The 24,943-nt window shown below is 45.2% G+C and overlaps 1 protein-coding gene across 1 annotated transcript in view; it reads left to right on the forward strand.

The window, feature by feature from the left end:
* LOC126092636 (transcription factor AP-2-beta) overlaps positions 1-24,943 on the forward strand; it is a 411,315-nt gene that overhangs the window by 151,346 nt on the left and 235,026 nt on the right. The window contains exon 4 of the mRNA XM_049908359.1: positions 20,159-20,213. Coding sequence (XP_049764316.1) covers positions 20,159-20,213 — 55 coding nt within the window. The remainder of the gene's footprint in view (positions 1-20,158; positions 20,214-24,943) is intronic.

Consider the following 24,943-nt stretch of genomic DNA (forward strand, 5'->3'; position numbering starts at 1 on the left):
TCTGATCCCGTCTAGAGATACTACAAGTTCTTCCTTAACGATGCAGGGTAGTGAAGAACCGCGATTCATGGGTGAACACGGTGCGACGCCATTCATCGGCACTCTGTGCTCCTCGGTCGTAGCACCAAAGAAAAACTGCTTATGTTGTGGAGTTCACGGTAGCGTACGCATAGCAATGCTGCGGAAGGAGACAGAATGTTGAGGGAACGAAGTTTTTCGCGGCGGCACTTATGTATAAAATATTCTCGGTATTCTTGCCGCGTCAGTTCTAGATAAAATCTCGAGCTTTCGACGATTACCTCCATCGTCATCGTCAGGAGCTGACTGTCTCCACTGCTGCTATGGTAGCCTCTATATAGCCCGAAGACGGCTTCTGATTGGTCGGCCTCTGATTGGTCGGCGATTACGTGCTGCTGTCTCAGACGGTGTCACTGTGTGCGCCGGTGGCGCCACCGCTTCCGTTTAAACGTAAACCTTGGAAGGAACGTCTCTGCTACTTCTCTGCATCAAGCGCTCGTTTCCACGCACAGCTCAGATGGTATCCGCTATCGCGGTTAAAGTTCTTTTGGCTCATTCTTATTTCAACAGCCTCCTTAATAACAGAATCACAGTACATGGAGGCATGGGACAAAATTTTAGTTTCATCGAACAATATTTTGTGTTAGTTCGTGAGGCTGTGCTCCGCAATTGCCGATTTCTCCAGCTCTCTATTTTTAATATGGCGTTGGTGTTCTGCACAGCGGTCGGAAACGGTACGAATAGTCTGACCTATATAATTGCTTCCACACTCACAGGGTATATTATAAACTCCAGGGACCCTGAGGCCGAGATTGTCCTTAACAGGGCGCATCATCTCCTTAATTTTCTTAGGATGACGAAAAATCGGTCTTATACCACGTCTACGCAGGACTCTTCCTATTTTGCTGGAAATTGCGCCACAAAAAGGAAGAACCGCAATCGGTGTTTCATCCTGTGAGGTTGCAGCATTATCACGTTTCCTTCTTTTGGAGAACGCTGCCTTTATATCGCGTGCACCATAGCCGTTCTTTCGGAACACGTTCTTTAGGTGATTAATCTCTAACCTTAAGTGGTCCTCGTCAGAAACAGTTTTGGCTCTATATACCAACGTGTTCAAAACGGCTCTCTTCTGAGCAGGGTGATGGAAACTCTGTGCGTTCAGGTATAAATCGGTATGCGTCGGCTTACGGCATACAGAGTGGCCAAGACGCCTGTCCGCCTGTCGTTGTACTAAAACGTCTGAGAAAGGCAGTCTCCCTTCCTTCTCCACCTCGACAGTGAACTGGATGTTCGAATGGATGCTGTTCATGTGTTCAATGAATTCTTTAAGAGCTTCTTCGCCGTGTGGCCAGATCATAAATGTATCGTCAACGTAACGATATCTAGAACTGACGCGGCAAGAATACCGAGAATGTTGAGGGGGTCCACAGCTTGTTCTCGGGTGACAGGAATAGACGTGAAGGGCTACGAGGTGCTTGGTGAACGACACAGTGGGGTCTCCTTCGTGGTGATCGGACTTGGTGGACCAAAACTTTGACGAGGATGCCTTCCTGGTGCTTGTGCCTGCGGTACAATACGGAGATGCTGCTTTGCGGCGATCAGGCGTATTCGAGCAGATCTTCGACGAGAATACCTGCCGTCATTTACATAGATACTCCGCAAGCTACAGTACTGTGTGTGGTGGAGAGTGCCATGTATCACTGCAAGTCATTCCCTCCCCCGTCCGCCCCGATAGCTGAGTGGTCAGTGTGACGGATTGTCGTCGTACGGGCCCGGGTTCGATTCCCGGCTTGGTCAGGGAATTTTCCTCCGCTCAGTGACTGGGTGTTGTGTTGTCTTCATCATCAGGTCGCCCAATGTGGCGTCGAATGTAATAACACCTGCACCAAGGCGGCCGGACCTGCCACGCTGGGGCCTCCCGGCTAATGACGCCAATCGCTCATTTCCATTTTCCATTCCTTCCCCTGTTCCACTCGCAAATACAGCGAGGGAAATAAGACTGTCTGTATGGCTCTGTATAAGCCCTAATTTCTCCTATATCTTCGTGGTTCTTACGCTCAGTGTATGCCGTCAGCAACAGAATCGTACGCCAGTCAGCTTCAAATGCCGGTTCTCTAAATTTTCTGAATAGTGTTCCTCGATAAGAACATTCCCATTTGAAACTTCCTGGCAGATTAAAACTGTGTGCCCGACCGAGACTCGAACTCGGGACCTTTGCCTTTCGCGGGCAAGTGCTCTACCAACTGAGCTACCGAAGCACGACTCACGCCCGGTACTCACAGCTTTACTTCTGCCAGTACCTCGTCTCGTACCTTCCAAACTTTACAGAAGCTCTTCTGCGAACCTTGCAGAACTAGCACTCCTGGAAGAAAGGATATTGCGGAAACATTGCTTAGCCTGGAGGATGTTTCCAGAATGAGATTTTCACTCTGCAGCTGTGTGTGCGCTGATATGAAACTTCCTGGCAGATTAAAACTGTGTGCCGGACCGAGACTCGAACTCAGGACCTTTGCCTTTCGCGGGCAATTGCTCTACCAACTGAGCTGCCCAAGCACGACTGACGCCCCGTCCTCACAGCTTTACTTCTGCCAGTATCTCGTCTCCTATCTTTTTATGTACCATTGTCATACCGAAATTCTCCAGAAATCAGAAAATTGCACGATTCGACCAGCTGGCCAAATGGAGAGCTAGAATGGGACCCCTTTCAAAGTGTCAGGTGCTGATAAGGCTGTCTTACACGAGTACGTAACGTCTCCATGTCATCCACAGTCATTACTTAATATCTTGAAACCTCCCCTTCGAAAAATTAATGAATTACTGTGCTGGTAAACCTCTTACGTCATTTGATTTTCAAACAGCTGAACAAAACTGAACGTGCATAGCCATTTCTCTCTTTACTTATTCTGATCAATACTAAACTGACACACAATATTTTTAGCGCAAAGTAATCTGACTTTCAATAATCCCTACAAAAGAATGACCCTGACTAACATTAACCTATACCTTTCACGAATCACTTACCTCACAAAAATCTTCGTTACTCGAACTACTGCAATACAGCGAGCGCCACTACTGCCAGCTAAATAAAAGATTCTAACTACTGAAAGCACTAACTACTGATAGGCATAGTTAGCAAATGAAAGATTTTGATAGACAACAAACAATGTATTTACCTTAATAGTGTTCAAAAGTCATTATATACGAGTATAATCAGTTCATGATATCCAGTATTACAAATTTACTCTTTCTGGCGGACGCAAGTCCAGATCGTCCGCTCTTAAAATTCTGCCATCTCTCTCCCTACATCGCCCGCATCTCGTGGTCGTGCGGTAGCGTTCTCGCTTCCCACGCCCGGGTTCCCGGGTTCGATTCCCGGCGGGGTCAGGGATTTTCTCTGCCTCGTGATGGCTGGGTGTTGTGTGCTGTCCTTAGGTTAGTTAGGTTTAAGTAGTTCTAAGTTCTAAGGGACTTATGACCACAGTAGTTGAGTCCCATAGTGCTCAGAGCCATTTGAACCATTTTTGAATCTCCCTACATCATTACTGCTGGCGGCTAACCTCCAACTGCGCAACGCTACGCGCTGTTCACATCCAACTGCCAACACTAAAATGGCAAATATTCCAACAATGCCAACCTGCCGCAGATTGCACACAGCACAGTCGGTGATTTTCATACAGAGCGGTATGTGACGTTACCAACATAAAAAACCTAAACAGCCTACTTACACCTCAACAGCCTACTTACAATCTGATTCGTTCAGGCTTCTTATATACCCTAACAGACCCGGCAACACGAATAACACAAACGCGCTCTGGCAGTCGTTCAGTCTGTCACAGAGAATTGCAAGTCTAATAATTTAACCACCAATGATGTATACCTATAGGAAGTTGTGCTGACATCCGATCACGTCTTCTGGATGCTTCATTCGAACAGCCAGTGTATTTCACATCCGTTTCTCTCTAAGGCTGAACGAAATGCTCGTTGGGAACTCTGAACGTGGGTGCGAACCTGTGCTAGGGAAGGCTCCCTGCTCACAGACCCTTAAGGGTATACGGAATGAGTTTTTCGATGAAAAAATCGATTTTTGGGTAAATGCATTTTCGAAAAATTTAGATTCTCCCGTTTAATGCCATGTATAAAATATTTGGATGACGTGAATAGAACTATTTTAAATATTTTTTTTAAAATAATTTCGACACACGATGTTCCGCACCTTGTATATGAGACGCGAAATATACCTGATATAGACAGCCTTGCCAGAGATATAATTGAGCACAAGAGAGTTAGCTTTTCTGTTGGCTACACTGCTAGACAGTTGACAATAGATTCTGCACCATTTGTATTGTTTCCTTTGTGAGTACATCCATGTCATTGCTGTGAAAGTCGTATGTGGAGAAGTCATTGAGTTTTCTTTCCTTCAACATGCCAAGACCTAGTCTGAAGGTATTTAGAAAGCGTGTACATTGGCGCAAGAAAGTAAAGTGTACTAAAAATTCGTCTGATTCATCTTCATCAGTATCTGATGTCCCAGTAGCGACTAACCTCAACACTGGTAGTGATACATTGAGTGATGCTGCTGCCACTACACCGGAAAGTGCTTCAAGAAGAAAACTAGCTCAAATTGAAGAAGAATACAAGAAACTAAATGCTGGGACTACAAAATATGAGGTATTTAACGTCTCTTTATTATCAGACGTTTTGGAGAACAATGTGTGCTGCAAACAATGTGGAAAATGTGGTGTTTCATTGAAAACAAACTTACATGTAGGACTTGCTTGTGAATTAGAGTTGATGTGCAGTTATTGCAAACACTGTGTTACTTTCTTCAATTCCTCACATGTTACTGCAGATACAGGTAAACTATACGATATGAACATTAGACTGGTTTATGGATTACGGTGTATAGGAAAGGGCAGGGCTGCATGTGCCATGTTGTGTGGTGTGATGAACCTCGCTCCTCCACCTTCAAAATTTAACAAACACATAATTGCAATAGGCTCTGCTGTAGATGATGTGTCACAGGAAAACATGAAAGATGCTGTTGAGGAAGCACTTGTTGAAAATACTAATAGCAGAGACTTGTCCATACCTTTTGATGAAAGCTGGCAGAAGAGAGGCCACACATCTCTGAATGGTGTAGTAACAGCTACAAGTGTGGACACTGGTAAGGTAGTTGATGTGGCAATACTTTCCAAGCATTGCAGATGTAAGGAGAAAATGAAAACTAAACATGAAGAGGAGTACATGGCAAATTACTATGGGTCAAGTGGTGGTATGGAAGTTGCTGGTGTAAGAAGTATTTATCAACGCTCAGTAAAATGGTACAACGTTAGATACATAAATTATCTTGGAGATGGTGACTCAAAGGCTTTCAAAGAAGTTGAGGAACTGAGACCCTATGGTAACGATGTGAAAATTTCCAAACTGAAGTGTGTTGGCCATGTTCAGAAAATGATGGGATCAAGACTTCGACAGCTCAAGGCTAGCATGAAAGGCAAGAAATTGAGCTATGCAAGAACTTTAGATGAGAAAAATAGACTGACAGATGCTACAATAGATCATATTCAGAAGTGCTATGGTCTAGCAATAAGACAGAATACAGCAGATGCAGAATTAATGAGAAGAGCAGTCTGGGCTCTGTTTTTTTCATACAGCTTCAAACAATGAGAATCCCCAACATGGGCTATGTCCAAAAGGAGACGATAGTTGGTGCAAGTACAACAGAGGAAAGGTAACTAAGAAACAAAACAATCACCCTCATCACCTGCCATCTGCCATAATTGATGAAATAAAACCAATATTCCGAGACCTCGCAGATATTAGTCTACTAAAGAAATGCCTTCATGGCCGGACTCAAAATCCAAATGAGTGTATGAACCATGTGATATGGAATAGACTACCTAAAACTGTGTTTGTGGGTATAAACACACTTCACTTTGGCGTTTATGATGCTGTTTCATCATTCAATCAGGGCAATATAACAAAGTGCAAAGTTCTGCAGAAGTTGGGGCTCTGTGTAGGACTACGAACTGCCGCAGCTATGCTTTGTTCGGACAAGGAACGGCTCAGGTCTTCAGACAATGCCATAAAAGTATATTCAAAGATGGCTAGACAGCATATCAGAGCCATCAAGAGGAAGCTGTTGGACGATTCTGATGATACAAGCTATGGAGCAGGCTTGAACTGAAGTAAAAACTTTGAAGCTAATTTATATATATATATATTTTTTTTATTTTTTTTTTGCATATAAGGTACATTTTCTCAGGGCCTATTTATAGTAGAAAGATTAAATTTTCTGTAGTTGTTCCTTAAGACCTTCTAATATATCTGAATTAAAAGATATGTGGAATTATTTTGTATTAATGGATGTAAATTTTAAAATAGTTGTTAAAATGTACAACTTTTTTAACATTTACAAAAAATAAAATATCTGAAAAACTACACATTATTTTTTCAAAATTAATAATTCAGCATAAAAGCAGAACATATCTCTGCTTTCTGTGACAAAATCAAGAGTATTGTCCAAATAACAAATGAGAAAATGTTCCTAACTTTTAGCTCATTTTAACATTGTAAGCATAGGGCGTTCCGTATACCCTTAAGTGATACACAAGCTCTTCCCTGCAGCGTGTCCGTCTGTAGATCGCTCACCGCATCAGTGACGCCTGTTGGAGACGAAATGGAGTACGGGCCCTCACGTCGAAGCTACCGACATTCGCTTCATTGAGGAGTCAGCCTACGCTGCTTCGGCAGCAGGAGGTGGGAGTTCTTCGCGCGCTGCAGCAGTCCCGTGGCGCCCTCCATAGCCCGGTGGTCCTCGGACAGCGCGCGCTTGCGGTCGACAACTCGTCACGTCACGTGCGGCACAAACCGCAAGGTGGCGAGTTATCCGGCCGTCAGCCGCTGTCGGCCGAAATCCGCGCCCGTCTCTCCCGATCCCAGTCCGATCGTTAAACCCCGTTTTATTTTTCGTCTTTTTGAGCCCGTCCTGCCTCTGCCGCGAGAGTCACCGCACGGCGTTTCGCCGCCGGAACTCGGTGAATTTTCGGTTTTTTTGTTTCTGCGACGGCCGCCTCAATGAGAGATAATGACACGGTCGGGAGCAGCGATTCTGGTCCGCAGCGCGGTTCGGCCGCTTGGCAGAGGTGTATTTATTTAAATGATCTCCCCCCACTCCGCTCTCTGCGGAAGGCTTCGGATCTGGTCCAAATCAGTCAGTGCCTTTCGGAACGTAATGCCGTCGAAATCCTTTTCGCAACCGCCTATGATCTCAAAAGTGCGGTGTATTTTCTCTCTGGTTGGGTTTCAGCTCTCCCTCGTCCAGCTGACTCTTGCTACTTCTTGCCTTCACCTGTACAGGCGGTATTTTATCCTCTTACTGTGCCTGTTCATGTTTAGCAAAAAAGGTTTCCTGTGGTATCTCATTTTGACAAACTCACTCCTCCGGCTTTTCACTTTCAGTAGTCTCCATCCTTACCTTTCCGGACAGATGCCGGCCGGTGTGGCCGAGCGGTTCTTGGCGCTTCAGTCTGGAGCCGCGCAACCGCTACGGTCGCAGGTTCGAATCCTGCCTCGGGCATGGATGTGTGTGATGTCCTTAGGTTAGTTAGGTTTAAGTAGTTCTAAGTTCTAGGGGACTGATGACCTCAGCTGTTAAGTCCCATAGTGCTCAGAGCCATTTGAACCATTTTTGAGCCGGACAGTTATTTTTGAGTATGTTTCTAGCCTTTGTTTAATCTCTTAATTCGTACTCTGTCGAAAACTGAACACTCCGTCATGAGCACTCTCGTGCCCTTTTATCGTATTAATGAGAGAGTTAGGGAAAATTGCAATAGCAGTTGCAAAAACTTTCGATTTACGTGCAAGAGTTCTATATGTAGATTACAAATAACCACACAGTATTCGCCATTCTGAAAGACACAGAGTTTTACAATCATGCGCATTTGAACAAAGTTCGAAAAAGTGTTTTATTAGCAGCTCTTGGCAAAAAGTTATGAGGATGAACATGTCCACAGATTATAGAGTGTCGGAAACAAAGTTCATTATGACATTAGGCGCGCTCCATGAACTCCAAAATAAGTTCGAGTGATGTTTTGAACTTCTCTGATCTGAAGTCGTTATACCAGGAGTATCAAACGAAGACCGAGAAGACCGGAGAAGAAGACTAATTTTGTAGAATATACATAACTCTATCACCAATGGAAAATGAGTCGCTAGACGATTCAGTAAGCTTATGTTCGTAAAGGGAAATGGAAATTAGCGTTTGGTGTCACTGGCGGGAGACCCCTTACAGGGCAGGTCCGGCCGCGTTGGTGCAGGTCCCATTACATTCGACGCCACATTGGGCGACCTGCGCTCTGGTTGGGGATGAAATGATTACGAAGACAACAGAACACCCAGTCCCTGAGCGGAGGAAATCCCCGACCCAGCCGGGAATGGAGCCCGGGCGCCTTAGGACGGCAGTCTTCCACGATGACCATTCAGATATCGGGGCGGACATTCGTAAAGGATAATGACCTTCAATCTGCTATAACTCCTTCTTGAACTGTCGAAAAATGCCATGTAATGTGGCTGAAATTAAAGTGTCCATCCAGCAGGGTTGGCCTTGACTGAATATATCATGTCTTGAGGTCGGGTAGCATCGATATGAGTTCTACCACGATGTGTGTCGAACGAATCAACTAGAAAAAGAGACTCCTTCACTGTAGATGAGATTTGTTCGGTAATTCGGCCTCACTTTGGGGTTACTTCAACAAGATTTTGTGGTTTCAGCATGTGAATTCCAAACCGAAAAGTCGGCTCCTGGTAAGTAACTAGCTTCTTCTGACAACGTCTGTCCTCTTGCGTTGGATGGTGCGTGAGTGAACTGTTGCGCGGTCACTCCGCATCAAACATTCTGATTCTGCCGACCCCTCCCCCCCCCCCCCCCCTTCTCTCTCTCTCTCTCTCTCTCTCTCTCTCTCTAAATGCAGAGTTCACTAAGAGTGAAGCTCTTTCGGGATATCGCTTTGATCAATACTATAAATTTACATACGTCCCAAGGTGTTCATGAAGGGCACTACTTCATTGCGGAACGCGCCACAGCTTTAATTCTAGTCACCATTTTTGCATCAGGTTTCAGCGGTTACATATTTTGTTACTGAACTTTAACGTAGATGATGTCACTATTTAAGCATTATATACCCGTCGAAGTTGTGTGTGAGTGCCAAGTTACGCTGACATCCTACCGTGTCTTCGGTGTGCTTCGTTATTTTCGAGTAGTTGTCTAACTTCATATGTAAATTGAAGGCATATCTCTGCTGTCAGCTACAGCGGGACGTAAAGCGGAATCAGCGGCGACCAGCAAATATGTGTAATGGACCGGGACTCGAACTCGGGATCTCCTGCTTACTAGGCAAGTGCGTAACCAATGCGCCATCCGGACACAGCGTTATCGCAACTGCACGGACTATCTGGCGCGCCACACGGCCTATACAGGCTAGAGAGCCTATATAGAGGGAGAGAGTGGCCAATGGTGATAGCGTCGCTGACTGGCTGAGAGCCGAGGACGCTATGTTTTTACCAAAATGACGCTGGCTTGGTATACATAGATTCTGTGTCTGATTCTGTACGACTGGAGGTCGGACGTAGGCGATCTGTGAATTTGCACGGAAGAAGCTGGGTCCATTGCCCAGCTAGGGTTATAATATAATTCACAAGCCTAGCTGGGCAATGGAGTCACCTTCTTCAGTGCGAATGCACAGATACGGCCGACCTCCTGTGGGAATCTGTGGGTAGCGAATGGGAGTATAACGGACAGGGACTGCGGATAGATGGCCCTCGGTGGGAGTCTGGATTAGAGAGCCTGTATAGGGAGAGAGTGGCCAATCGGCCCGTGGCCGCCGTGTTTTTACCAGATTGCTCGCGGGACGTGCAATTATGTAGCAACGCAAGCAGAAAGCTGGCCACTTCACGAGTTAATTAAGGCATGTGTTTGACGCATGAGACCAAAGCATATCTTCTAGCTTAATACTCGGTACATTATTAAAACAAATGCCATTCGTCTATGTTTATATAGGCCTAATAAATCTGTGAGCAAATGGAAGTATCGTGAAGCAGTGTGAATGTCTGCCGAATTTCAACACCTGTATTTTATGATGCTGTGTGTGTGTGAAATCTTATGGAACTTAACTGCTAAGGTCATCAGTCCCTATTTTATGATGCTATATAAACACTGACAGCTGATTAATAAGAAAAAGAAGATTCATTTAATGTATTTCAGAGTACATGATGCTATTTCAGATTTTTCCGTGCCGATATTCATCGCTGAAATTGGTAAACTCTTGTCTCTTTCTGTCCCAACATAATACATTTTAAGTGCGTGTCGATCTTATTGCATTTTCTTATGCTGGCAAAACACGTCATTCTGTACCCACTTTTAGGAACTCTGTACCACAGAAAATGGGAAAAATATCAATACTAGGGTACTCTACTGAAACATCAGAAAGTAATTCAAAATAGATAACTGAGTATCCACACGATAATTATAATTTACAGGAATGTGAACAGCCAAGACTACAGAGCCAAGTGCGAGTCGCCAGTCGGAAATACGTAAACTTAGGGTTCCGTATACATGTTAAAACACATTGCGTCACTCAAGAACCATTAAAAGTCTAGAAACTAACGTTTAAAGAAAACCTGGATTGAGCAGGATTCCAACTCATGACCTTCGGATTACAACGAGAATCATACATCCAACTTCACTTCGGTTTTTGCACCGAACAGCGGAGCAACAAGGAATTCCTCTTGACTGTCCTTACTGATTTTGTAATTCATATTATTAGTGACACTCAGTAAATCACTTTAAATAAAAATGTTGCCTCTAAAATTACTGTGAAGTCCTAAAAGTATCGTCATAGATACGACCAACAGAGTGACTGTAAGGTAATTTACGTAAATAGAATCGACAGAGAACATGCAAATGTCCTTCAATACCTACCGTATTACAACCTGTACATGATTGTACAATGTAATTGGCGTTCGAAGCGTTGAAGAGAACCAGTAGTACAGAATCACACACAGTATCTATTTATACTCTTACCAAGTCAGCATCAGTTTGGTAAAAACATGGCGTCCTCGGCTCTCAGCCAGTCAGCGACGCTATGGCCATTGGCCACTCTCTCCCTCTATATAGGCTCTCTAGCCTGGATCGGCCGTGTGGCGTGCCAGATAGTCCGTACAGTTGCAATAACGCTGTGTCCCGATGGCGCAGTGTTTATCGCACTTGCCTGGTAAGCAGGAGATCCCGGCTTCGAGTCCCGGTCCATTGCACATTTTCGCTCGTCGCCGCAGATTCCGCATAATGTCCGGCTGCAGCTCACATCAGTGATCCAGCTTCAATTTATATACAGGGTGTTTCAAAAATGACCGGTATATTTGAAACGGCAATAAAAACTAAACGAGCAGCGATAGAAATACACCGTTTGTTGCAATATGCTTGGGACAACAGTACATTTTCAGGCAGACAAACTTTCAAAATTACAGTAGTTACAATTGTCAACAACAGATGGCGCTGCGGTCTGGGAAACTCTATAGTACGATATTTTCTACATATCCACCATGCGTAGCAATAATATGGCGTAGTCTCTGAATGAAATTACCCGAAACCTTTGACAACGTGTCTGGCGGAATGGCTTCACATGCAGATGAGATGTACTGCTTCAGCTGTTCAATTGTTTCTGGATTCTGGCGGTACACCTGGTCTTTCAAGTGTCCCCACAGAAAGAAGTCACAGGAGTTCATGTCTGGCGAATAGGGAGGCCAATCCACGCCGCCCTCTGTATGTTTCGGATAGCCCAAAGCAATCACACGATCATCGAAATATTCATTCAGGAAATTAAAGACGTCGGCCGTGCGATGTGGCCGGGCACCATCTTGCATAAACCACGAGGTGTTCGCAGTGTCGTCTAAGGCAGTTTGTACCGCCACAAATTCACGAAGAATGTCCAGATAGCGTGATGCAGTAATCGTTTCGGATCTGAAAAATGGGCCAATGATTCCTTTGGAAGAAATGCCGGCCCAGACCAGTACTTTTTGAGGATACAGGGACGATGGGACTGCAACATGGGGCTTTTCGGTTCCCCATATGCGCCAGTTCTGTTTATTGACGAAGCCGTCCACGTAGAAATAAGCTTCGTCAGTAAACCAAATGCTGCCCACATGCATATCGCCGTCATCAATCCTGTGCACTATATCGTTAGCGAATGTCTCTCGTGCAGCAATGGTAGCGGCGCTGAGGGGTTGCCGCATTTGAATTTTGTATGGATAGAGGTGTAAACTGTGGCGCATGAGACGATACGTGGACGTTGGCGTCATTTGGACCGCAGCTGCAACACGGCGAACGGAAACCCGAGGCCGCTGTCGGATCACCTGCTGCACTAGCTGCGCGTTGCCCTCTGTGGTTGCCGTACGCGGTCACCCTACCTTTCCAGCACGTTCATCCGTCACGTTCCCAGTCCGTTGAAATTTTTCAGACAGATCCTTTATTGTATCGCTTTTCGGTCCTTTGGTTACATTAAACCTCCGTTGAAAACTTCGTCTTGTTGCAACAACACTGTGTTCTAGGCGGTGGAATTCCAACACCAGAAAAATCCTCTGTTCTAAGGAATAAACCATGTTGTCTACAGCACACTTGCACGTTGTGAACAGCACACGCTTACAGCAGAAAGACGACGTACAGAATGGCGCACCCACAGACTGCGTTGTCTTCTATATCTTTCACATCACTTGCAGCGCCATCTGTTGTTGAAAATTGTAACTACTGTAATTTCGAAAGTTTGTCCGCCTGAAAATGTACTGTTGTCCCAAGCATATTGCAACAAACGGTGTATTTCTATCGCTGCTCGTTTAGTTTTTATTGCCGTTTCAAATATACCGGTCATTTTTGAAACACCCTGTATAACGTTCCACAGCTGCGTCCGAAAGAACAGACACCACGCATTCATTTATGTCTCTAGCTTCCTCAATGTTACTGGATGCGAGAAAAAGCAATCCGGTACGAAGTATTAAAGATGACAAATGCAGCAGGTACACAGAGATCAGCAAAGGATAGAGGAAGCACCAAAGGAGAGACAAGATAGCGGAATACAAACAGAAAGAAAGTTTCAATGGGAAGGAAGTCCCGCCGACGCTACGGCGAACACCGACTACGCGCTCCACGGGGCAGGCGGTTGGCAGGTGGGCCGATTCTGGGTGGCGGGAGTAGCTAGCGTGACCCTGCGGGTGCGAGCTTCGCTTGGCGCCGGCTAATGAGTGCCACCGGTCACGGGCCGGCGCCGCTCCCGCCGCCCCCACCGCCCCCGCCACGCTCGGCGGACCGTGAGATGGGCGGCACGCGACCGCACGCCTCGCTGCCGCCCCCGCCGCCGCCGCCGTCGCCCCCGCCGCCACCGCCTCCGCCGCCTCTGGTTTCCCTTCTTGCGCCTCTCTCACTCGTGACGGACAATTACCGAGCATAAGCGCCCGTGACTGATACCGACGTCCGGCGAGCCACTCCGTTCCCCTCCGCATTCCTCCGAAAGCGCGCGTTTCTTCTGTCACAGGCACCGCAAAGTTCCCTAGCGGAAAATGAATCGTAATCGGGCTGAAGCACCTTATCTTTTTTTGGTGTCTTGCTTCCGTCCTTTAATACCCGCTAAGGTGGTCCAGTGTACTCGTTCAGGCTAGAAACCGCTTTGCTTTAATTCTGTAGTGTGTGTAAGTTATTTCAGAACTGAACGAGATGTAAAAAGCGGGCTGGCACCTATACTTGGTCTCAAAAGAAAACTGTGAGTCTTTGGATTATTGACGGTTGCCTTTTTTAGTGTACTGCGCCTCAGTCTGTAATAACAGAACCAATATACACTGAAGCGACAAAGAAACTGGTATAGGCGTGCGTATCCAAATACAGAGATACGTAAACAGGCAGAATACGGCGCTGCGGTCGGAACCGCCTACATAAGACAACACGTGTCTGGCACAGTTGTTAGGTCGGTTACTACTGATTCGATGGCAGGTTATCAACATTTAAGTGAGTTTGAACGTTGTGTTACAGTCGGCGCAGGAGTGATAGGACGCAGAATCTCTGAGTTAGCGATGAAGAGGGGATTTTCCCCTACGACCATTTCACGAGTGTACTGTGAATGTCACGAATCTGGTAAAACATAAAGTGTCCCACATCGCTGGGGCCGAAAAAAAGATTCTGCAAGAACGGGATCAACGACGACTGAAGATAATCGTTCGACGTGACAGATCCGGCCTGAATGACCGAGCGTTTCTAGGCGCTTCAGTCTGGAACCGGAGCGACCGCTACGGTCGCAGGTTCGAATCCTGCCTCGGGCACGGATGTGTGTGATGTCCTTAGGTTAGTTAGCTTTAAGTAGTTCTAAGTTCTAGGGGACTGATGACCTCAGAAGTTAAGTCCCATTGTGCTCAGAGCCATTTGACGTCACAGAAGTACAACCCTTCCGCAAATTGCTGCAGGTTTAAATGCTGGGCCATCACCAAGTGTCAGTATGCGAACCATTCAAAGAAACAAAAAAATGGTTCAAATGGCTCTGAACACTATGGGACTTAACATCTGAGGTCACCTGTCCCCTAGAACTTACAAATACTTAAATCTAACTAACCTAAGGACATCGCACACATCCATGCCCGAGGCAGAATTCGAACCTGCGACCGTAGCAATCGCGCGGTTCCAGACTGAAGTGCATAGAACCGCTTGGTCACAGCGTCCGGCTCAACGAAACATCATCGATATGGGCTTTCGGAGCCAAAGGCCCACTCGTGTGCCCTTCATAACTGAACGACGAGCCCTACACGATATTAGGCTGGTGTACCAGTTTCTTTGCCTCATCTGTCAACCCTCTAATTTCCAAACTGTTATTTTATTGGGCTACTATTTCAGCTATATATATTACGCCATCTTCACTCCACCTGACCGACATGTAGGAACATTCCAACCTCGGTTCCGGTCAAAATAGGGGCCAGCATTCAAAGACTGGTGTCTGTAGATTTCTGTTTGATACAGCGATCACTTCAAACGTCATCTGCCGGTCGGTTTGACCGGAGCCGAGGTTGGAATGTTCTTACCTGAAGATGGATTAATGTATCGCCGAAACTGGTAGCTTAATTGAGTAATAGTTTGGAAATCTAGACGGCTGAAAAGTGTTTGATCTGACTTTCTGTACTGAACAGCCGAGTCCTGCGACCATTTGTGAAAAGATGGACATAGCGGAGATCATAGAATCGCTTTGTTGCCCGTCTGTCTGTCCGACTGTTACTAACCCCTTTTCTCAGGAACGGGTAGACGCACCAAGTTCAAATTCATGTCGCATATTGAAAGGCTAAGGTCTGATTGTAATGCAAAAATTATAAGTTTCTAAGCCAATGGAATCAAAAAATGTGGCCATTTATGTCACATATGTTGATACTCACCATCCCGCTTATCAAAACCTATAGCGTACTTCCCTTTGACGTGGAATCATGAAATTAGGAAAGAAGCAAGGTTTCTCAGTAGAATTAAAGTATAATAAACTGAGAATTGTTAAACCGTAATTATATCGCATAAAAAATATATTTTTGCCATTAGAACGTACACTGTATTCATCATCCATCAAAAGCTTAGCATGCAGATATAAAATGTAAATTATAGTCGTGTTTTAATAGGTAAATAAAACATATTTTATTAAATCTTCTCTATCTACATATACAGTATAAACTGAAGTTCTGTGCTCGCTTCTTTTTGTAGTCCAGGGCAGTCTGAGAAACTACTGTAGAGATTTTGATACAGTCCTGGAATCTCGTGACCGAGATCTTGCCAGTATATGTACCGAAGACAGGCAAAAGTCTTAGAGATTCTCGACTCTCAGGATTGATGAACTGTAAACGTATTACACACACACACACACACACACACACACAAAATTAAGTATGCGCGAAACAGTTAGTGCGGGAGTCCTTCTCGCACTTGGCCAGTTTTGTATTTCACATATGGGCTTGAAACCTATTATGCCCTCCGCAACTACAGCCATACTACGCAAGCTACCTTACGATGTGCGGCGGAGGGTACTTTGTGCACCACTGTCCTTATCCACCCTTTCGTGTTCCAGCCACGAATGGTTCGCGGTAAGAACGATTGCTGGTAAGCGTGCAAGTAATCTCAAAGCTCTCCTAGTTAACGTACGTGATTTCTACGCGAGATATACGTAGAAGGAAAGAATGTATTGGTTGACTCTTCTAGGAAGGTAACACTTTCGGAACCTTAACACTAAAGCACACTGTCGTGCAGGACGCCTCTCTTGCAATGTCTGCCGCTGGAGTTAGCTGAGCATGTCCATGACACTTCCGCGCTTACCGAATTAGCCTGTAGTAACTGTTACTGAAGCCGGTATTGGTCGGTAGTTTGAGCGCAGGCTGCGCTTCACGCGTGCCTCGTTTACATCAGTGGCGAAGGGAGCGAAGGTAGCTAATTGCTAATACTGAAATAAAGTGGTTATTTCAAAGTAAAAGTCCAGCCAAAGACTTCTTTGAAGACACAGTAAGAACGAAACCACACAGTTGTATAAAATGAGAGAGAGCTACCGACAACTATATTTTTAAGGGGCTCGGGAACGCCCTATACTTGCAATGTTAAAATAACGCTTATAAATTACATCTTTCCTCACAAAGTATTTGAGGTAGGAAGTTGAACTTTTTACAGATTATTTATTGGAATAAGGGCTACAACTTAACACAGGGATTTTACAAAATTTTAGTTCAGTTATTAAAGATGATTTTTTTTCAATTGTAATGAAAATTCACAACATTTTTTGCAATTTTTTATTTATATATTCAAAAATATACAGTTTTTTGGAAAAAGGTTGTGTTAAATTATGCAGAAGGTACTGTGTAACATTTACTGAAAGTTTGAAACAAATATGTTTGGAAGATCCTTAGAAAACATGTAATTAGTATGAGAAAATAAAAGTTTTGGGAATCGAGCGACAAAGATTGGATTAACTTTTTAGTGCATTCCAGGTCCATAGGATGGATTATCTTCATCCTCTGCAAATTCCTCCTCCACCTTCCTCTTGTTCTTCCTCCTGTTTACTCTTGCTTGTATTTCTAGACTCTTTACAGCCCTGTCTGCAGCCCGAAGGCGTTCCTTGTCTAAAGCAAGCATCGCTCGTACCATGTTAGAACCTATCTTCATTCCCATATTTCTAAATACCTTGCACCTTACAATGTTGCCATCATTGAAAGTCGCAACAGCATCATACACACCGAAGTGAAGTGTTTCTAATCCAACAAATACAGTCTTGGGGATTCTCGACCATATAACACTATTTACACTTTCATTGCGGTTTTGAGTTTTTCCGTGAATACACTTTTTCAACAGTTCAGGTGCTGCTAAGTCTCTGAAAATAGGTTAGCCACAACACATACTTTATCTCACATCACTAAAATGTACCTGATGAACACGGATGTTAATAATAACACCATTTGACAGCAGTTTAACAGCGCCACAGTGGGTCACGCCCATGTAGAACACATTTCAAAAAAAATTTAAAAATAGTTGTAGTCTTCGGATTTGAATAAATTATATATCTATTAAAAGGTAATAGTCTGCAGATTCAGAATACGCAAAAAAGTAAAAATTGAACTTTTCATGATTTTGAGCCTTTCCGGAGCCCCTTAAAGAAGCAAGTTCGGTATTATGGTATAGCCGTTTGGAGCAACAAAGGAAAACCTAAATGACACTTGTTGTAATTAACTTAGCTTACAATCGTCAATATTATGAATGTAAACAACAACAATAATTCTCAACAACGCTCCCATCATCTGGCTGTTTGTGCTGTACGCTAACTGTAGTGCTTCGCTTGGCACAAATGACACATTCATTACAAAGATTCTCTTCACAAAGCTGCCTCTCGTTCTTAAAATTGATAATGCTCTGAGTAAGGGATTAGCATCCTAGTCCTCTCGAATGCAAATACACTCAATTTTACTGGTTCTGTAGTAAAGGTACGTTGCGGTTCTCAAGCTGAACAATTTCACACTTGTTTTAACAAATCTGTTTTACTTCTGCTGTAATATCTTTGTGCATTTGTTTTCAAGATGCTTTCTTTATTTAAGTATTTTTTTCCCAATCCTTTGTAGGACACCAGCCTCAGATTCTTATTTTGACGTTAGCTTAGCGATGACTGCAGACATTTCAGTTCTGAAGATGACAGCCGTAGCAGCCGGTGAAGTGAACCATATAAAGGTTTTCTTGGGCAGCTGACGATTGACTTTTTTTCCTCGTTGAAACAACCTGCAGCTACTAAAATACGCCTATGAACAAAATGAAACAACAAGTTATTCTGAAGCTTTTCAGACCTTGAAAGTTTCTTTTACAAATTATTTTCGTTTGGCTTTGAACACATACCGGCTTTGTAGGTTGGTTGTAACTTTGCTGCTGTTTAGCTCTGGGTGACTGTGCAATATCTACTGCGAGAGAAATCAAATACATCTGCCTGCGAGAAAACAACATGAATTTGGCTCTGTTTATAATCTTTCTAAATATGTGCAAGCTGTTAAAACCTGAACTTTACTATGAATGTCTTTAATGAAACAAAGTGCTCAACTGCCTAATAATACTGTTCACGAAATGGCTCCTGCGCGTTGATAATTTTTGTAGCAAACTGATCATGAAATGAAAATATCTTACCTCATAACGTTATTGCTTCTAAACGCGTTGCTTGCTGATCTCTTTGCGCCAGCTGCAAATTTCTAACTACAATTGCTAAGAGCTTAATGCAATGTTCCAGACAAGACGCAAACTACTTTATACACATCACTGAATGAGACACTCTTTAAATGAAAATGACTTGGATCGAGGATGTGGACAATGCTATTAGGTGAAACATTTATGTAACAAACTGTTTCTAAATTATCTGATATATTATTACTTGTATGAAATTCATGTTACAGCACGCATTAACATTCACAAAGGGCAACATTTATATCAAACTCTTACTCTCACAAATGTTAGACAGATAATTAATATATAATATGAAAGATATCTTACAGTGAAAATTATTCAATATTTAACGAAAAACCTAAAGTTCCCTGATATGGGTGCCTCCTTCAATAATGGTTCCAAACTACGCGCGACTGCAATGCAACTAAATAAAAATTGTTACCTTCATTCCTCTTCATATCCTTTTCTCATTACATCTCACATCATTCTAAACCACTAATCGAGTCTTTCTCCTCTGTTTCACAATATTCAAACATAAATCATTTTACTTAAACGCAGATGAACTTTACTTGTAAATTGCCACGAGTCTTCTGCTCGGCGTCTATCTAACTACTCTAACGATAGAAATCCCGCGCTTCTCGCTGCCAAGCAGCGGTGACAAAACAGGCACATCTTCCAGCGACACAGCTACTCTGATCAAAGCCTGCGCGCGAATAATAAGCGATTCAAAAGTGTCGCTTAGCGTTTGAGGCATCCAAAGCATGTAGGATTTCCAGAAATGGAATTAACAAACTTCGAATAGACCTGTTTCAGCCTTAACCTATTACAAACAGACTGGCCTTTTTTTTTTTTTTACGTCATGGAAAGGGTCCACAGAGTTGGACCACTGAGGGACAATCTGACTAGCAAAGCGGGTAGTATTACGGTTACTGCGACTCCTCGCAAACCATGTCCTGTTCTCCAGCTGGCTTCTAGCTCCATCCCGCAGCGGAGCACGTATAGTGATACAGACGTGGTCGCGATTACTGCTTTCTCTGCCGCGAAATTTAATAACTGGCCACCAAATTGGGGAGGGGTGTGCACGTAGACTACCTGTAATGGGCACCGGAAGTGGAGTAGCCCCTGTAAATAACAATGATTACGGTAATGGAGGGCCTACCTGTCTGGCACGAAGCGTGCGTAATTTATGTTGCGCGGCCGGCGTTTCTCTAAGGAGAGGAGAGAAGACGATTACGATTAATTTGGACGGCAGCGCGGGGCCTGGCTGCTATTACAGGACCCTGTAAGACGTGAAAAGTCTTCCCTCGGACCCCGCGCTCTCCGGGTCAGAGGGCGCCTGCTCTGAGAATTAAGCCGTTAGCAGCCGCACAGCGGGATTAATGGTTTTTCTTTCTGTTCCAGAACACCAGCGTGGACGATGGTGCCGTCTTCATCAACGACCTGCCCCTGCTCAAGAGTGAGTACACAATCTATCTCTCTCTCTCTCTCTCTCTCTCTCTCTCTCTCTCTCTCTCTCTCTCTCTCTCTCTCTCTTCACTTTCACTAACTCCCTGCAGAACGATTCAGATGCAAAAGAAAACCTTTTCATTTAGAAAAAGCATATTTCTGCCATCAGCTGTACAAATTTTATGTTTATTCTGTACCGGTTTCGATTGCCATAATAATCTTCAAGGAGAAAAACATTGTACATCAATGGATAAACCATACATTTCCGTCATATGTGAGTCATACAAATGTAGAACATATACACTCCTGGAAATTGAAATAAGAACACCGTGAATTCATTGTCCCAGGAAGGGGAAACTTTATTGACACATTCCTGGGGTCAGATACATCACATGATCACACTGACAGAACCACAGGCACATAGACACAGGCAACAGAGCATGCACAATGTCGGCACTAGTACAGTGTATATCCACCTTTCGCAGCAATGCAGGCTGCTGTTCTCCCATGAAGACGATCGTAGAGATGCTGGATGCAGTCCCGTGGAACGGCTTGCCATGCCATTTCCACCTGGCGCCTCAGTTGGACCAGCGTTCGTGCTGGACGTGCAGACCGCGTGAGACGACGCTTCATCCAGTCCCAAACATGCTCAATTGGGGACAGATCCGGAGATCTTGCTGGCCAGGGTAGTTGACTTACACCTTCTAGAGCACGTTGGGTGGCACGGGATACATGCGGACGTACATTGTCCTGTTGGAACAGCAAGTTCCCTTGCCGGTCTAGGAATGGTAGAACGATGGGTTCGATGACGGTTTGGATGTACCGTGCACTATTCAGTGTCCCCTCGACGATCACCAGTGGTGTACAGCCAGTGTAGGAGATCGCTCCCCACACCATGATGCCGGGTGTTGGCCCTGTGTGCCTCGGTCGTATGCAGTCCTGATTGTGGCGCTCACCTGCACGGCGCCAAACACGCATACGACCATCATTGGCACCAAGGCAGAAGCGACTCTCATCGCTGAAGACGACACGTCTCCATTCGTCCCTCCATTCACGCCTGTCGCGACACCACTGGAGGCGGGCTGCACGATGTTGGGGCGTGAGCGGAAGACGGCCTAACGGTGTGCGGGACCGTAGCCCAGCTTCATGGAGACGGTTGCGAATGGTCCTCGCCGATACCCCAGGAGCAACAGTGTCCCTAATTTGCTGGGAAGTGGCGGTGCGGTCCCCTACGGCACTGCGAAGGATCCTACGGTCTTGGCGTGCATCCGTGCGTCGCTGCGGTCCGGTCCCAGGTCGACGGGCACGTGCACCTTCCGCCGACCACTGGCGACAACATCGATGTACTGTGGAGACCTCACGCCCCACGTGTTGAGCAATTTGGCGGTACGTCCACCCGGCCTCCCGCATGCCCACTATACGCCCTCGCTCAAAGTCCGTCAACTGCAACTACGGTTCACGTCCACGCTGTCGCGGCATGCTACCAGTGTTAAAGACTGTGATGGAGCTCCGTATGCCACGGCAAACTGGCTGACACTGACGGCGGCGGTGCACAAATGCTGCGCAGCTAGCGCCATTCGACGGCCAACACCGCGGTTCCTGGTGTGTCCGCTGTGCCGTGCGTGTGATCATTGCTTGTACAGCCCTCTCGCAGTGTCCGGAGCAAGTATGGTGGGTCTGACACACCGGTGTCAATGTGTTCTTTTTTCCATTTCCAGGAGTGTATAATTGCCATAACAGTATGACTTAACACAGTCCATACAAACAAGCTGTGCCTTAGCACAGTTACAGTAATGTATATTTGCTGATAACTCCACACTTAATAATGGTTCAAATGGCTGTGAGCACTATGGGACTTAACTCCTGAGATCATCAGTCCCCTAGAACTTAGAACTACTTAAACCTAACTAACCTAAGGACATCACACACATCCATACCCGAGGCAGGATTCGAACCTGCGACTGCAGCGGTCGCGCGGTTCAAGACTGTAGCGCCTAGAACCGCTCGGCCACCCCGGCCGGCCCACACTTAATAGTTCAGCTATTAACTTGGATGTATTACCAAATGTACACTACTGTAATTGTGTGAAGGCACAGCTTGTTTTTATGGACTGTGATAAGGCAGACTGTTATGCCAATTATGTGTGTTCTACATTTGTATGCCTCATATACACTGATGAGCTAAAACATTATGTCCACCTCCTTAATAGCTTGTTTATCCGTTTCTGCAACGAAATACGTCACTGATACTGTGTATCAGAAATACGAAAGTTTTTTTGGTAGGTTTGTGGCGGTATGTGGCATCAGATGTCTACGCAAAGGTCATGTAATTTGCGTAAATAAAGGGAAGCTGATTTGCGTACAAGGTAATAGTGCCCGATAGCGACGCAAATTGGTTCTTTAGGATTTACGTCAGGCGAGTTTGGTCGCCGAGACGTCAACGTGAGTTCACTATAATGCTTCTCAAACCACTGTAGCACGGTTCTGGCTTCGAAAATGGTCTGAGGACTATGGGACTTAACTGCTGAGGTCATCAGCCCCTCGAAGTTAGAACTTCTTAAACCTAACTAACCTAAGGACATCACACACATCCATGCCCGAGGCAGGATTCGAAACTGCGTCCGTAGCGGAGGCGCGTTCCCAGACTGTAGCGCCTAGAACCGCTCGGCCACTCCGGCCGGCAATTGTCATAACAGCCTGTCTTAACACTGTCCATATAAACACTCTGTCCTTAACACAATTACACAAGCGCACATTTGCTGATAACTCCACACTTAGCCTCAGCAATTTGGTCCCTTAGGAATTCATACAAACACTTGTTTTTTCTGCACGTCAGTAACGCGTTGGTCCACCTCTGGCTCTCATGCAAGCCTTGGCATTGGTGGACAGAGTTGTTCGGTCTCCTTCAGACGGACATCGTGCAAAATTCTTCCCCTCTGCCGCGTTAGATCGGCAAAATACCGAGATGGTAGCAGGGCTCTGACCATAATGCTCCAAACGTCCTCAGTTGCGGAGAAATACGGCGACTTTGCTGGCCAGGGTAGGGTGTGGTAAGCAGGAAGACAAGCAGTACAAACTCTCGCTGAATCCGGGAGGGCCTTATCTTGCTGAATTGCACGCCAAAGATGGCTTGCCAATGACAGTAACGAAACGAGGCGTAGAATATCGACGACGTACCGTTGTGTTGTAGGAACGCCGCGGATGACAACCAAACGGGTCGTACTATGAAAATAAATGGCATGCCAGTCCTCACTCGTGGTTGTTTGGCCGTATGGCGGGCGGCGGTCAAATTGATACCCCACCGCCGCCCGGAACTTTTCAAAATTTGGTTCAAATGGCTCTGAGCACTATGGGACCTAACATCTGAGGTCATAAGTCCCCTAGAACTACTTAAACCTAACTAACCTAAGGACATCACACACATCCATGCTCGAGGCAGGATTCGAACCTGCGACCGTAGCGGTCGAGCGGTTCCAGACTTAAGCGCCTAGAACCGCTCTAGCCACACCGGCTGGCCGGAACTTTTCCAGACACATGTTTGCCGATCACCGGGACTTCATTCGAAGCTGGACTCACCACTGAAGACAGTTCTACTCCAGCCAAAGAGATTCAACCATGGGTGGAGTAGTAAACGTGCTCATAACCTGCGTCGCCTGGGGGAGGGAAAAGGGGAAAATTGTCTGTGGGAGCTCACGAGTTTGAGTTCTGCCTCGGAAATAGGCGCGTATTTTGAAAGTGTCATTGCTGCTTGTGACGAACGTAGTCGGAGCATCAAACAATACAAAACTGTTTTATGGATGCATTCTAAATAAATATACTATCTAAACAAACTAGAACATTCTTTACATAACACTTCGAATCTGAAGTGGCGAAGCTCGCTAAATGGATGAGAGTCTGAAGGCCAATTTGTAAAAAAAAGTAAGTGCAATAGGATTTGTCCTTTATTGTCGTATTACCCTCAGATATCGTGAGGGCATCTCCAGATGCCCTTCGCTAAACGGTCCTGTTCTTCTTTTCTTTAATCTCTTGCATCGTCTGTCTGAAACCCGCTAATTGCCATCTTGCCTATGCGCTGCACGTAACCGGTTTTGTGAAATCGATCTAATTTTTTTTTTCAGTGTTCAGCTTTTTCTTGGGCTAGTAGAGCCACTGCTTTAACGGCGTCCGAACAAAAACGTTAATGGTTTGCTTAAAGTCTACGTTAAGAACGGCGTAATATCTTCATTGGACTGCGTTGTTACGGCAGTGCCACCAGTCCTTTAATCCGCCGCAAGGCAGAGTTCCCTTGTCTAATCCCCGGCACCAATTACCATCTGTCGATGACAGCTACTGCTGACCTGGGCAGCTCTTCCAACGATCGAACATAGTTCTGCCGCACGTATCGCGTAAAAGTTCTTCATTATTTCGTTCGCTAAGAAATTTTTTTTTTTTTTGGCAATTCGATAATTATGTTTTGCTGCACGGGATTAGCCGAGCGGTCTGAGGCGCTGCAGTCATGGACTGTGCGGCTGATCCCGGCAGAGGTTCGAATCCTCCCTCGGGCATGGGTGTGTATGTTTGTCCTTAGGATAATTTAGGTTAAGTAGTGTGTAAGCTTAGGGACTGATGACCTTAGCAGTCAAATCCCATAAGATTTCACATACATTTGAGAATTTGATAATTATGTATTGAAACTATACGAATGAAGTCGCAATTTTTTAAACATTACGACAAAAACCGATGCTCCCCACAGAGCAACTTC

This window comes from Schistocerca cancellata, chromosome 7 (genome assembly GCF_023864275.1).
Source record: "Schistocerca cancellata isolate TAMUIC-IGC-003103 chromosome 7, iqSchCanc2.1, whole genome shotgun sequence".
NCBI classification, from domain to species: Eukaryota; Metazoa; Arthropoda; class Insecta; order Orthoptera; family Acrididae; genus Schistocerca; species Schistocerca cancellata.